At 57.8% G+C, this 14,712-nt stretch overlaps 1 protein-coding gene across 3 annotated transcripts; it reads right to left on the bottom strand.

Annotated features, from left to right (window-relative positions):
- Nucleotides 1–1,570: 1,570 nt before the first annotated feature.
- PKDCC (protein kinase domain containing, cytoplasmic) lies at nucleotides 1,571–11,506 on the bottom strand. Of its 3 annotated transcripts, none has more exons than XM_082642592.1 (7): nucleotides 10,682–11,506; nucleotides 6,454–6,576; nucleotides 5,582–5,853; nucleotides 4,829–4,908; nucleotides 4,467–4,591; nucleotides 2,651–2,824; nucleotides 1,571–2,455 (listed from the first exon to the last, which is right to left on the bottom strand). In XM_082642592.1, exons 1-7 carry the CDS (start codon nucleotides 11,333–11,335, stop codon nucleotides 2,444–2,446), a joined length of 1,440 nt encoding a protein of 479 aa, XP_082498718.1. In that variant the 5' UTR covers nucleotides 11,336–11,506; the 3' UTR covers nucleotides 1,571–2,443. The 3 variants fall into 3 exon arrangements, with proteins under 3 accessions (XP_082498718.1, XP_082498716.1, XP_082498717.1); XM_082642590.1 differs by having other exon boundaries at nucleotides 4,467–4,574; XM_082642591.1 differs by lacking the exon at nucleotides 1,571–2,455 and having other exon boundaries at nucleotides 2,534–2,824.
- Between the last annotated feature and the right edge of the window lie 3,206 nt (nucleotides 11,507–14,712).

Genomic DNA, 14,712 nt, shown 5'->3' with positions numbered 1-14,712 from the left:
AGTCACACAGTTCCTGAGCCTGCGGGCCTCTCTGCTGACTGTAACCAGGGTCTTTGTTTCCCTCTGGATGGCACAGACCCCGCAGACCTTTCTGCCCCAGCCCTGTGGAACCCCCTTGGATCCAGCATGGTGACGTGGTTCTCCTGCCCTCAGAGCTCCACAGACTGGGGCAGTTGAACAACAGAGGGCACTGTAAACTCTAACACTGGCTAGCAAGGGGTAGGCTACCCTTGCGGTAGCGTGTGAATTCAGCTGAGGAAAGAGCTCTGGAGGCTGATGGAGGCCGAGTTCCTCCTGGGAGGGGTGGGGACTGAGAGTGGTGAGCATGGGCAGGACATGGCTTGGTTGAATCATGGTGTGAGGTTCTGTGGAGGCTCTGACCCTCCCCGCCCTCCACGATCACCAAGCCCAGGTAACCAGAGGCAAGATGTAGGGCGTGTGGGCTGGGCATGGTGGTGGGAAGGTGCAACCCTGAGGGTCTGAGCGGGCGTCCACGATGAGGACTCCAGAGCTGACATCGGCTCTTCAACCACTCAGAACTACGGGGACATCCCGTGCATGAGAAATTTCACCGACCACATCTGCTGAGGAAACACTGGGTTCTGAGTTGAACTTTGGTTATTCTTTTTAAAGCCCTCAAAGGCTTGTGCACTTTGAGAATATTCTAGAAGTAGAATGGTGTACAGGGGAGGAGATGTGGGATTTCAAGTTAGAAGACTTGCATCCATGCTGGGGCTCTCTCTGGCCTCAGTGTGATCTTGAACTCTTTCACTTTGGGCTTCCATATACTTGGGCCTTTCACTTTGGGCTTCCATATACTCGGGCCTTTCCCTGTTAGACCCTCCCTCCCAAAACCCAGGAAGAGGGGGCCGGGCTTTCCATTGACTTTTCTGTCTCCCCACTTTCCATATATTTATTTCTTGCTCAAAGAAAGACTCTGAGGGCTTCCCTGGTGGCGCAGTGGTTGAGAGTCCGCCTGTCGATGCAGGGGACACAGGTTCGTGCCCCAGTCTGGGAAGATCCCACGTGCTGCGGAGCGGCTGGGCCCGTGAGCCATGGCCGCTGAGCCTGCGTGTCCGGAACCTGTGCTCTGCAGTGGGAGAGGCCACAACAGTGAGAGGCCCGCATACCGCAAAAAAAAAAAAAGAAAGCCTCTGAGAAAGAAAAGTGTGCATTACCACGTCGTGGGCAGTGGTGATGATGGCCAGGCCCAACCCTGCACAGAGGCAAGGCTGACCTGACTGGAGGCTGCCCAGGGCACCCTGGCGTGCCTGACATCCCACCGTTAGGACATGAGTCCTCTGGGTAAAGGCTTTGTATAGAAGAAGCCAGTGTGTGTTAAAATTTTAACCTCGTTAGTCCCTTCTGTCTTTTGTTAGGACATGGATGTGGAGGGCCAAGGACGGAGACGGGAACCACGGGAGCAGGGCCTGAACGCACACTGTGCCAGCTTCAGTGTTTGCATGGAGACTTCACTCCTTCATCACACGCTGCGCCCGCCCCCAAAGAGACACCAAAGACAACACTGAGGACGAGAAAGGCAGCTCAGGAAAATGCGGCTTGGGAAGAGTCCTTGCCGTGAAACGTCCTTTTATTAATTGATTTTTTTTCTTACAAAAATAAACACTTTAATGAACAAGAAGTACAAAAGCTTCTGGATATACAAACTCCAGGAGCGGGGAGAGGCTGCTTTTGGCTGCTTTGCGGCTTTCACTGAAAGCAAATGAGGCAGAAAGGCCCCGGCCCCACCCCCGCCCCAGGTCCTGGCTCAAACTGCTACCTGCCCCTCAACCCCATGACGTGGCTCAGGCCTCGTGTGCTCCTCTGGCCCCGCTCCCGGGCTGGCCGGCCAGCGCCCCTGTCGGGCCCAGAGGCGGCCTCCCCAGGTACAGAATCACCCATCTCCCGGAGCATCCCTTCAAGTCTCCGGTCAGGAGCTTGGCTAAGAGAACACTCCATGACTGACTGTCCCCACGCGACCCCCGCCGGGCCATGGCACACGCAGCAGCAGCAGCAGGGGCTCTGGCTACATTCTCGCGCTCCGAACACAGTGACGGGGCTGCCCCCAGAACTGTCCCAGGGAGGGGCGGACCCCCAGTGGGGAGACCATCCTGAGCCTCGCTGGCAGCCCAGAGGGTGAGGGGGGCAGTCAGCCCTCCACGATTCCTGCCCTGGAGCCAGCAGTCCCAGACCTAGACTGGTAAACTCACATTCTAACATGTGGCATTATTGCACGTTGTCCTGGTCACCTCGGTCTGTCGGGGATGTCAGCCTTGTCTGCAGGGGTGCCCAGGTGACATGCAGTGCTGCCAGTGCAAGTCACGGGCAAGCCCAGCGGGCAGGGATGCTCAGCTGAGCCCACAGACAGGTCAGCCAGAGGCCCTCACATATGTGGTCTTGCTGGGATCAGGGACCACGTGGCTCCATCCTGTCTTGAAAAAGACTAGTTGCCGACCTGGGGGCAGAGGTAAGAGGTAACAGGACTGGATGATTCTCTCCCCGGAGGCAGGGCCACTCTCCTTACAACGCAACTGCCCTGAGGACACTTGTCTTCTCAGCATCGCTGGCTTCTGATGGGGGACCGCTACCTGTCAATCTCTTCCGGGGAGTCCAGTCACCTCCCTCAGGATGTCCTTTCCCACTGGCTCACCTGTCCAAGTGGTCTGGTTGGTGACCACAAAGGCCTGGCACTGGGCATGGCTCTCACAGATGTCCACAGCCTCGGCCAGGTTGAACACTGAAAGGAGGCAGCTTCCGTGGTGGTAGGATGGCCAGCAGCGGTAGTCTTCCTGGGGGATGGTACTGCCTGGGAGGTGCTGGTACTCTGTGGGTTGGGGATGGAGCTCAGGTGAGAACTCTCTGTGCCCAGGGGTAAGGGCTGGGGTCGCTTTCTTTAAAGGGCTGTGAGCCACATTTCCTAGGTGAGGGCTGAAATCCAGCCCAGTCCTCCTAGCATGGAGATGAAGGCAGCTACCACTGTGAAACTGGGATGACCACTCAGGAAAGGCAAAGCTCAGGTTTCCTTTTTGGGAGGCACACGTCTCCCAAATATAAGGCCACACAACTGGTTCAGGCTACACATGACGGCGGGCACAGGCATGGGATAAGTGCACACACAGAGCCACTGGCTGACCAGGAAGGTTGCTGAACTCAGAACACTTTAGACATTTAAAGCCGGGCTTCTCAAACCTCAATGTGCACGTGAATCTACAGGGAATCTTGTTAAAATGCAGATTCTGATTCAGAAGGTCTGGGGTGGGGCTTGGGAACTGGCATTTCCAACCAACTTCTGGTGCTGCTGGTTGGCAGACCACACTTTGAGTGGCAAACGGTTTAGAGCTGCCCTTTGGTCCCATTTCCTCCTGGCCTTGGGGAGAGAGGCTAGGCCAGTTCCTCGGACAGGGGGTCAGTCATGGAGTTTTTGAAGTTCAGAGGCGTGCAAATGAATGTAAAACACAAAAAATTACCATTTGGGAATCCACAACTTGAGTATTTGGGGCAGAGGCTGGAGGAAGAATGTGAAATCTCCCCATTTCACAGGAAGAGCCCCCAGAGGCTCTGAAATCTCCTCAATCCAGAAGCTGCTTAGCCGCAGGCCTCCTGTTCCCACGAGTCTTTCCCGCTGCCTGGGGAGCCCCAGCTCTGGACTGATAATGCAGAAGCCCTGGGCCTCTGGCCACCCCGCCCCTCCTGCCTCCGTCTTCTACCAGGGACTAGACCAAAGTCCAGGGCTGGCTGTGATTTATAGCCCCATAAACAGCGTCCTCAGGGACAGAGCCAGCCATTGTTCACCTCGTTAAACTTTATTTACAGGGCTAACGAGGGCTCCCCCACCCTTAAGACTGGCCAGAGCTCCTTGAATACAGAGGCTGCCCATCCCTCGCCCCCCTGCCAACCAAGCTAAACCCCAGGGCCTCAGCGGGAGAGACCACAGCCCACAAGCCGTGGCTAGAGTTCTCTCTGCCCTGGAGCTTCTCAACTGGTTTCAGCGTGGAGCCCTTCTCCACCTCCAGCCACCCTCCCAGCCCCAGAAGGGCGAGGAAGGAAAGAGTAGCAAACCTATATTGTGTTCAAGCTGTGTAACCGGAGACCAGGTGACTGCTGTCACACACTTCACCTGCCATTTAATCCCCATAAGAATTCTGAGGCAGGTAATACTGAACCCAATTCACTGATGAGCAAAGTGAGGCTCAAGGTGTAAGTTAACTTGCTCATAGTCACGCAGTCAGTACACAGTGGGGTTTGCAGCCACCCAGAGAAGGGGTGTCAGTGCCCACCCCCCAGTTCAAGGCAGAATTATAGTTGTTCTAGCTCAGTCGAAGTGAAAGCTAAACAGCGGTCTCTGCAACACTCCACGTGAGTCACAGAGGGAGGATGAGCCGCTTCCCTGACTAGGGGAATCACCCACACTCGCCTCACCTGTTCCCCACCTCCCCAGCCCCTGGATCCTTGCCGGGGCCACTCACCGGCTCTGCCGGCCTCTGTGGAGTTCTGCAGGTACTGCCCGCTCCGGTACAGGTGCAGGACCTTCTCCAGCTGGGCCAGGGTCTCGTCCACCCCCCAGGTGAGCTCTCCTGCAGAGTGCACGGTGCTGTAAGAGGGTACCCGGGCTCCTACTTCTCCCTGAGGTAGGCAGCCAGCTGCCTTTCCCCCCTCCCTCTGGAGCCTGGGCCCTGATGACCGGAGAACTGGGCACTGGGTTTGCCACAGAATGCCACTTTGGGAAATGATGTTTCTGGACCACGTGCTGCCCTGGGTCATTCTTACACCCATGCTTGCTGGGGGTGGGAGAGGGTGACAGGAGGCAGGTGGGCTCTGGAGAGCTCACCTGTGGCGTTGACAATGCTGTCCAAGAGAGGCCGTAGTGAGGGTGGGGCACTATGGGGCAGGAGGTATGTGAAGAAAAACCTGGGGCAGAGAGAAATCAGGGGCTTAGTGCTTCAGCCTTTGGGGACATATCCTTCTTCTACCCCAACTTGGGACAGAACCCCAATCTGGCCAGGGAGCCTGCTCTGTCAGGCTAACCAACTGGGCCTATACCCCCAGAGTGTGCCAAGGAGTCTATTCAGACTCAGGGCTGGGGTCTGGGCACACGCTAAGGCCACAGGTAACTTCATACCAAACTGAAATCTGAGGTCTGTTTTCCCCACCCGTCCCAGGGACCTTCCCACCCCTCAGCCCCGCATTATCGCCCGGCTGACCCGTGTCAGAGAAGCCCCATGGCTTGGCCCTATGAGGAGCTTCCAGAGGTGAAGGGCCAGGGGAGGAAGGGGCAGGGCCTGTCCCACCAGCCCTAGGCTCTGAGTCTGACACTATTTTAAGAAGCCTCCAGCTGCCACCCCCCAACCCAGATTCTCCTTGGGGCCGACTATTTTTAGCCTCATGGTCAGGAGCCTGAATGTTCCCTTCTTAAAGGGGTGGAGGCCTTCCCCCGCCCCTGCTACTCAGCTTTGTCACGGCTGCGTCTCCCAGCCTGGCTGGCCTCCTGGACCCCGTGCTGGCTCCCTCCCTGCGAGCCCCCCCCCCACCCCGGGCTCACGCTCCCTCGCCGTTGGCCTTCCTGAGTGGGGATGGAGGTCACCTGTAGGCATTGTAGAGGTTGCGTTTCTCATTCATGGCCTCGCACCAGCCCTGGGCTGAGCAGGGCAAGGTGAAGTTCCTGGCTGGGAACTCGAGTGTGCAGTCAGCGTTGCCTGTGCACGGCGTCTCCTCCACGCGGGCGTCATCCAGGTCCGTCACCTTCAGCTCCCCATCCACCAGCACGAACTGTCGGGGGCGGAAGTCCAGCAGAGTGACCGAGCCCAGCGGGGAGTGGGCCAGGTGGTGGAGGAGGCGGCCCAGGCTCAGGCAGATCTGAGGGGCAAACACCAGGCTGCTCACAGCTTCTCTCCTGGGAGGGCGCCTTGGGGCTCCCTGCTTTGGTGCTCTGGACTGAGCTTGGGGGTTTGCCTTGCTCTTCAAGGCTCTGCAGCTCACTAAGGACTGAGGCCTGGGGCCTTACTGAGCAAGCCAGTGATTTTCTATTACCCCAGGTGGGCCTGACCCTGAGGGTAACATGGAATAAGTGGGAAATGGGCAGAGGGAAGTGTGGGCATAGTGCATACCCTCCCTGAAGTTGCATCTTCAGTGTGGTTTCTGTCCAGTGTATGCAAATAGAGGGAGGGTCAAGATGACCTTAAGCTCTTTTCTAGTCCTAGGACACTGGCCCTCCTGCAGCCAGGCTGAGAGTATGTGTGAGTGTGTGTGTGAGGGCAGCAGGAGCACAAAAACCTCAGGATCCTCTCTGCCTCGTTTCTTTTTTTTAACCCTTTGGCTGATGGCCGAGTCAGCTTTGCTCCATCCTTCCCCCGCTCTCCCTCAACTGAGGAGTTGAAGCTGCTCTGGAGGGCTGGCCTTCTAAGGGAGAACCATCCCAGCAAGGAGCCCAGGGCCCTGGCCCTCTTCCCTGCTCACTCGGAAGCGATCCTCCCAGGAAGTCTGCAGCAGCTGGATCATTTCCACAGGGGCGCCCAGCTCCGTGATGGTGGTCAGGGTGTCTGGGATGTCCTCGCTGTCCTGGTAGCAGTAGCCATAGAGCTGGAAGAGGCCCAGGCGGGTCATGAGGTCACAGGATGGGGGTGGGGACAAGGAAGGGCCGGGTTTTCACATGTCCCCCACCCTCCCATCCCTAGGTCTCTGCTTCAGCTCGGGCCAGAAGAGAATAGCTACGTTGCCTGGGAAGCCTGCCCTCTGTCCCAGCAGCCAGAGTTCCTACTGATTCCATCAGCCCCTTACCTCTGGCCACTCAGGTAAATGGGCAGGTCTGGCCACCTTGTGTTAACCAGGCACTGTGCTAAATGTTTTACAAGCAAAACTCAATTCTTAGAATAACCTTAAAAGGGCATAGTAGGTACTATTAGTATCTCCAATTCACATGTGAGGAAACCAACTCAGAGAGGTTAAGTTACCTCCCCAAGGCCACACAGCTAAGAATTGCAGGAGCTAGGATTCAAATTTATGTTACTCTGATTCCACAGCCTTGTTCTTTCCACGAGTACCACTTGCTAATCGCCCAGCCAACAAATAGATATTATACCTCCTCCCCTGCTCTAATCCTTGTCTTTGCTTCATCATTTTCACTTTCTGGCACCTTCATTTTTCCTCTGCTCTGGTCTTTCTGGAGGAAAAGCAATCTCCCTTGGGATTGGTAACAAGTGGGGTGGGGTGGGGTCACCCGTATCAACTGGGGGAGTAGTAAGGGTGGTTCCTGAGGAAGGTCAGTTCTTTGAGGGCACGGTCACAAGGGCCGGCCCGCTCCATATGATCTGGGGGAGGGGCTTCGTACAGCTCAGCTGGCTAGGGGCTTCTGGGGAGCACAGCCTGATTCTGTCACTGACACCTAAACCAGCATCCACAGAGATCTCTGCTTCTCCCAGTCTCTCCCACCACGCTGCACATCAGCTAGGGATCAGCCGGTGCTCAAAACAACCAGCACCCTGTAGGGAGGAGGAACACAAAGGCCGAGTTGTCTGGGCCAGAGTGGGAAGAGGGGAGGGCTGCACGATGGGGGGTGCCGGTGGGGTGAGGCAGCGGGGAGAGCCAAGCCCCTGGGCTAGATGTCCCTGCACACCGTCACCCTTCACACCCTTCCCAGCTCCACTCCAGGTCCTTATATGCTCCCTTCCATCCCAGGAGTGCCCTTGCAGCTCCCCGTCCCTGCAGCCAGCTGCCTCAGTCCTGCTGGCACAAGGGAAGGCATGTCTCGGCGTCGCCGTCCGATCACTAGGGCTGCAGCTTGGGGCGGGTCAGGGGGAAATGCCCGGGGCCCTCTTCTTCCCTCTCCCTCTACCCTCCCCACCCCACATCAGCCCAGGGAGACCCCAGACCCCAGTGGGGCAGAGGTAGGGGTGAGGTAAAAGGAGCAGCCCTGGAGCCTGGTTCTCATTTTCTTGCCCAGAGTCTGAGCCTTTGTGGGAAACTTCTGAAGGTTATTAAACACCCGGAGGTCGTTAAATGTGCTGTTAACGAGGTATTAATCAACACCCCTCAGGAAAAAATAAAAAGACACCATTAACTTACCCCCCCCCCCCAGGAAGCGTAAGGCTGAACATTTCAGTCGCATCTTTTGTTCCTTTGGGAGAAGAAATATACTCTAGCAGGGCCAGAATCAGGGCCCAAGCAGGCCTGGGGCCCCATCTGAGGCCTGAGGCCCTGGGAACGACAGAGATGCAGGGGAGGGAAGACCCTTGTGCCCTTTGACCCTGGGCTATAGAGGCATCTATCACGTGGGGGAGTGTGGTGTGTGTGCGTGTGTGTGTGTGTGAGAGAGAGGTGGTTTGTGGAGGGGTCACAGAGATGGATGGAGAGATCTCGCCCAGGCAGTCCCTGGTCTGAGCAAGCTCTGGGAAGGGCCCAGTGGGACATGCTATCCTGGCCCTTTTCTATTAGAACCAGCACCAACTTCAGGGCTGCCAGAGAGGCAGAGGGGGCCTCGGGGAGCGGGAAACACTCTCTGGCTCCTCCCCGGTTCAGCAAACAGTCAAACAGTTTTGAAATTTTAAACGATTAAGAGGTATTAAAACAACATTATTTCTAGTTCCCTGCACACCAGAACTGGAGCCTCCTGAGCAGGAAGACCCCCAGGCAGGCTTACCTGGAGCAGAGGTGGCATTGCTGAAGAAGCCAGAGGGATACTGGCCTGGGGGTTGGGGGACAAATGTAGGAGACCCAACACCAAAGCAGTCCCTAAATTCACACTAAGGTACCTCTACCTCCCCGTTAGGGTAGCTTTTCACCTCTCCCCTGACAGAAAGGACCTGGCACCCTCTCCATCTTGTAACACTTCTGTCCTAGGGCAACTAACCCCAGTCTCTGACCCTGTAAGAGTAACACAGCCAACCCAGTCTCGGTCTAGAGAGGGAATGAGTGAAAACTATTCAGTTGTAATATTTTTTTTCCTTTGGCACCTTCAGCATTGGGCTGGGGGCCTGACATATGCGTGAGGGTGGTTAGCTGGATGTTCGTCTTGAAGTTTGGGTGGGGTAAGAGAGGGCGGGAGAAGTTCCTTAAGAGACAGGAAAGCGCATCAAACCTCAAATCCCTCGTAAGGGAGGGGGGTGGGGTCTTGAGTCAATTAACTAACACTTAATATCCTGCTAACACACTCAAGACCTTCTCCACTGCCTCAGAATCTGGCCTACACCCCAGGTTTCCAAAAGGTTCCCAGGAGCTCCTGGGAAGCAAAGAGAACAAGATCCTAGCAGTTAGAGGGGCCACGTGACCAACTGCTCACTCCCTGTAGCTCCAGTGTCAGCCGTGCAACAGTTGGCTGACACTGGAGCGTAACCACCCATAACTGTTGGCTCTGCCTGACCTTCTGCAACCAGTTCAGGGCCCAGGACCCAGTCAACGAGTGTCTGACCAGGGCTGGAGGAGCCCGGGGAGACTGGGAGCCAGCAGTAGTATAAACAGCTCTCTGGCTTCTCCCTCCTATTCTGCCATGCCCACCCAGATCTGGGGTCCATCTCACTCCTGAGGAAAGGAGGGAGGGATTCCTGGGTTTCTGACCAGTTCTGCCGGGTGCAGAAAGGTTAATCTGAGTGGGCTAGGAGGTGGAAGGTGCGGGCAATGTTCCTCAGCTGGGGAGTCTGAACAAACCCTATGTTCACCGGGCCAAAAGCAGTCAGGGATTCCCCTCTCAGTCTGCTCAGACATGTGCTAAGGGAACGGTTCGTCTAATCCTAGGGCTGACTCAAGGACCGAGGAGAACTGGGGGAGAGGAGGAAGCGGGTGTGTTAGGGGAGTGCTGGGACTGTGAGAGGCCCACTCTCTTAGTCTAGCCTGGAGGGGACAAGGTGGGGTCTCATCTTTCCCCTCTGTCCCCCAGTGAACGGGAGAGACAGAGTCCCATTTAGTAGGAACCTGGGCATCTGGTCTTCTCAATCTTCCAGCCTCTTGGCCACATTTGCTCAGATAATGTGACATGCAGACCCTCAGGTCCTCAGCCTGTCCCCCGAGCATTGAGCTAGGACCCTGAGGCTTCCTCAATACTTCCAAAGCCTACTTTGAGGCCAGGGTCTCTTCTGGGAAGGGCCATGCATTTTCTGGCCTACTATCCAATCCCCTCCAGTCCTTTCAGCAGCTTCTGGGTGGGGTATGGGATATTCTCTGGGAATCAAGCCTGGTCTTTTTCTAGCTCTTCCCAACCCCACTGCAGTCCCACCCCAACTTCAAAGCCAGATAAGTCACTATCTGGAAGTTGAGAGAAGTGGGGTTCATATTCTATCAAGAAAGGGGACCCTATCACTGCAGTTGGGACCCTGACTCAGGGATGACCTCTGTTCATTGTTTTGGCTGGGGTCCCTTCCCTGGTGCTCAACACCCCAGTTCCAGCCAGAAGCAGGGTCCTAAGCCCGAATGGACCCCCACCCCCACCCCGAGTTTGGGGACCCTCTGTCCTGTCTTCAAGAGATACAGTTTGGAAGCTGAGAAACCCGGGAGTCTCTCCATAACGGGACGCCCACCCAGGCAGGGTGGTGTAATGGGAAGCTGCCATGGTCCGGGTTCTGCCCCTAGGTTAACCTGGGCAGTCATCGGGGCTCCGCTTCTTTATCTGTAAGACCAAGGCTTCTCTTCCAGCCTGAGCAGTCGGGCACGGGCACGTCCAGCCAGCACCCTTATCCCTGCACCCGCCCCCTCGTACCTGCAGCACGTTGGGGTGCCGCAGCCGCTCCAGCAGCACCATCTCCTTGAGCAGCTTGTGGGCCGCCAGCCGATAGCAGCCCCTCCGCGCCCCGAACTCGCGCACACAGCTGCCCAGATCGTGGCCGCTGAAGTCCACCGCCTTGAGCGCCACCGCGACGCCGCCGGGCAGGCGGACCCTGTACACGGCCTTGGTGTAGCCGGAGCCCACGTACTGTGCGCCGGTCACGTTGCGGAGCGCGGCGCAGCCCAGGCGCGGGCCCGGGCCGGAGGATCCCGGGCCGGGGGAGCCCGGGCCAGGAGCCGGGGGCCAGCCCGGAGCGCCGTCGGGCAGGGGCCGGGCCCGCGGGGGGCGGGGACGCTGCAGGCCCGGGCCGCCCGGAGCTAGGTCCATCAGGCGCCGCCGCTCCGGCCGGCCGGCCCCGGGACCGGGGCCCCCGCGGGAATAGCGCTGCACCTCCTCGTAGCGCGCTCGGATCTGCCGGGCCAGCTCCCCGCGGCCCCCGCGACGGCCCGGGCCCGGGTCTGGCGAGGGCCCGGGGGACTGGCCTGGCCGCGGAGGCTCCGAGCCCGGTGCGAAGAGCACGTTGAGGACCGAGCCCAGCAGGAAGGAGGCGCAGAAACCCGCGGCCACCGCGGCCCGCCGGCGCCGCATCGCTCCCCTCCCCCCGGCCGGCCGGCCCCGCGCGGCTCCCTGGCCGCGGCCCCGGGAGGCTCAGGCTCCGAAGCGTCTACGCTCTACGCCGCGCGGGTCCCCTGCCCAGCCCGCGCGCATGGCCCTGGCGGCCCCGACCCCGGCCCCTCGCGGGCTGCACATCGGCCTGACACTTGCCTCCCTCCCGCCCTGCCCCCGCCGCTTATAAGGCCCGGAGCCGCCCCCGCCCCCGCCCCCTCCGCCTCCGCCTCCCAGCTCCCGGCCAGAGCCCGTCCTCGGCGCCGCCCCCTTCGGCTGCCCGGCCCGGCCTTCCCCGCTGACTGACAGCGGGACCTCCTCCCGCGGCCGTCCGGGCCTGGGAAGCGGCGCGGAGGCGGCTCCGGCCCTGCCCAGCCCGCGGCCCCCGAGCTCGGGCCGGCGAGAAAGGGAGGGGGCGGCAGCGGGCCCGAGACGCGCGGGGGCTCAGGCCCAGCGCAAGGGCGGTTAATGGGGTCGGGGCGGCCGGATAACGGGACCGGGAGGCGGCTAACGGAGCCGGCCGGGCAGGGTGGGGGGAAGATGAAGGGGCGAGGCCAGCGGGTAACGGGTTCTGGAGAGGACGAGCAGCTGGGTCCGGGGTGCTGAGGATCCGCGTGGTCCCAGAGCTCCCTCCCGGGGGCCCGGGGCCTTGGGGCGGGCTGGGCGCAGGGCAGGAGCGTGGGTCCCGCCTCCCGCGAGTGGGACTGCGGGTGGCGGCTCCTGGCTCAGTCCCGGATTCGGGGGCGGGGGATGGGGAGGCGGCGCTGAGGGAGGGGCTGGCACCTGCGAGCGCGGGTGGGACGGGAAGTCTGGGATCAGAAGAAAAATCTTGAGGTTTTCGGAGATGCCCTCTTCAACCTCCTCTACCAAGTTTTCTGATTTTCTTTGTCCCCGAAGCCCCAGATGGAACCCCTGCCTCGGGATCCCCGCAGTCAGACGCGGTTAGCAGCGGATCACGAACCATATTCGTGCTAGTAATTTACAAGGAGTGACTTTGTACCCACGGACGTGCGTGGTCCAGATTGTCTCTGGAGTGTGTGCATTGGTGTATCTGAAGGGGCTACTGTGTCCGAGGAAGGGAGTGTGTACCGCGTGTGTAAGTAGGTGCTGACTCCACCAGAACTTCTGGCCCCTCCTCCTCCCTCCCTGATTGCATCATTAGTGCTAATTGAGGAGCTTTCACACGCCAGTGCATTAGTTGTTTGGAGTGAGCTCCCCCCTCCTGGGAGAGATAAGCCGCTGCCCCTCCCCCTCCCAGCCCTCCACTTCCCCACCGCCCAGGAACTGTCCACCTAGATCCTCCCACCTTCCTGGGCACCTTCCTGCCTCCTGGTCCTCTACTGGTTAATCTCTTGCCGCCCCGCAGTGTCAGAGATCGGCTGGAGAGGAGTCAGGGAGGAGGTGGAGGGCTTAGAAAATCTTTTCTCCAGGAGGCTGAAGAGGTTCTGGCCTTCCGACAGAAAGCACAGTCTCTGTGATGAGAGAGGGGACAGGAATCTCTGGCCGGTTCTTTTGGACCTGGAAGGGCAGAGGACAGCACTGAGTTCTTGATCTCCAGCCTGTGATCCCACTGATGAAGGGGCCACCAATCCTGACTCCTGGGGTCCCCTAAGACTTGGAGAGCTGGGGCCCAGTCTAACTTAGAAAACATGGGAGGGCTGAGTGAGAGAAGCCACCGATTCTCCTGAGGACCTTGGGTTTGGTGGAGTTTGGTCTGGTCCTGTTTAGCTGCTCTGCCTTGCCCTGGCCCTTGGCTGCTGGGTGTAGGGGGAAGGCTGTGAGCAGATGCCCTCCCCAGCCCTCACACCAGATGTCTTTGGTCTAATTAACTGTGCTGGGAAAACCAACCTGGGTTTGTAAACAGAGCTACTGGCTAAAGTCAACAGGGAGCGGCAGCAAACAGCAAACATTCCCCTCACACAGCTACAGTCCAATCCAGCCGCCTGGGGAAGAGGGGAGCCTGGCCGATCATGGGGCCCCCCTGGCCGACAGCTGAGTCAGGGAAAGCCTCTCTACCTCTGTGACCCTAATATGGCCATTTCCTTACCAGTTCCAGGGCTCCTCTGCTGGGGAGGAATGGGGATTCTGGGAGGACAGAGTTGCCATTTCAAGATAGGCTCTGCCCCCCTCCAGAGATCTCTTGGTACCTATTAGCCAAACCTCCTGATCCACAGGGAAGCCATTGGCGGGGCGGGGGGGGGGGGAAATATTCCTTAACGAGCTTTCTCTGGGGCCTGCTCTGCTCTAGGGTCTTGGAGGAGCCTCCTAGGTAGGACTTGGCATTGAGAATCTATAATTCGGAGTTGGTGAATATAACATGAACATTGCTGAGTTCGTTACACATCGTGTAGGTATTATAATAACATGTTCTGAAATTAGATAATTATTCCTGTGATATCTTTGCCAAGCTTCAGTGTTTCTGTTATGGTTTGAAAGTTCAGTGCACACAGGGCCTGAGAAACAGGCCTGAGTGTACATACACACAGTGCACACACATGAGCCCACGGAACAGTGGCCTCACACACAGGAACAAAGGCATTTCAGCACTCGTTCTCACACTCACTCTGTCTCCCTTGCCAGCTCTCAGACATACAGACATATACAATCTTTGATGGAAATAGGTTTTTGGACTCTGAAAAAAAGGGATTGAACTTTTTGAACAGATCAGAGTTTCTGAATTGGCAGTTTCTTGAGTTCTTAACCAAATTGTGCTTGTTTGCTTTTTCTTCTTCTTCTTTTTTTTTTTTTTTTTTGCCACCCAAGGAGTGGAATCATCATTTCAAAGAACTGAAAAAGACACAAAATTCTGGTTGAGGATCCAGATCTACCGTCTGCCCATCCGCCCTGTTTCGAAGACCTGGCAAGGCCAGTAGCCTCTTTATTGTCTGCCTTTTCCCTCCAGCCCAGGTCTCAAAGACCTCTTTTGGAGTATCACTCTCCTGCTCAGCAGCCTGGAAGATAAATTGAACTGGGCCTTCAGGCCTTTGTGAGCTGGCCCCAGCCCTCCACCTGGCCCGGTTACCCCCTTTTCATTTCCCTGCACAGAACCAGACTCCCCCAGCCTGCCGCCTGCACTGGCTCCTGACTTGCAGCCATCATTAGTGTTTTCCCCTGTGGCCCTCCCGGTTTCCTTTCCTGAAATGCCCGCTTGTAGCCTTTCCATGTCATCTTTGCTGGCTGGTTCTTCAGGGTCTCCCAGAAAATAGTGAATTACAGATACTGCTTCTCCAACCGGGATACACGGGTCCCTGGGATCTTGAAGGGCTATTCTTAGAGTTTTTGTGGATTTATTTTCTTTAAAAGGAAATGTACGAAATACATTTGTCAGGTCTTGGAAACCTTGATGTAGAGCAAAGAGC

The sequence above is a fragment of the Mesoplodon mirus genome (genome assembly GCF_964341445.2).
Source record: "Mesoplodon mirus genome assembly, chromosome: 14".
Lineage (NCBI taxonomy): Eukaryota > Metazoa > Chordata > Mammalia > Artiodactyla > Ziphiidae > Mesoplodon > Mesoplodon mirus.
This window is presented reverse-complemented; position numbering and strand designations above follow the sequence as displayed.

Coding starts and splice junctions, on each gene's coding strand:
- PKDCC (XM_082642590.1), bottom strand. CDS start 11,335: ATGCGGCGCCGGCGGGCCGCGGTGGCCGCGGGTTTCTGCGCCTCCTTC. Junction 4,575..4,828: donor CAGCATTGTCAACGCCACAG/GTGAGCTCTCCA, acceptor TGCACTCTGCAG/GAGAGCTCACCTGGGGGGTG. Junction 2,456..2,650: donor CAACCAGACCACTTGGACAG/GTGAGCCAGTGG, acceptor CTCTGCCCCCAG/GTCGGCAACTAGTCTTTTTC.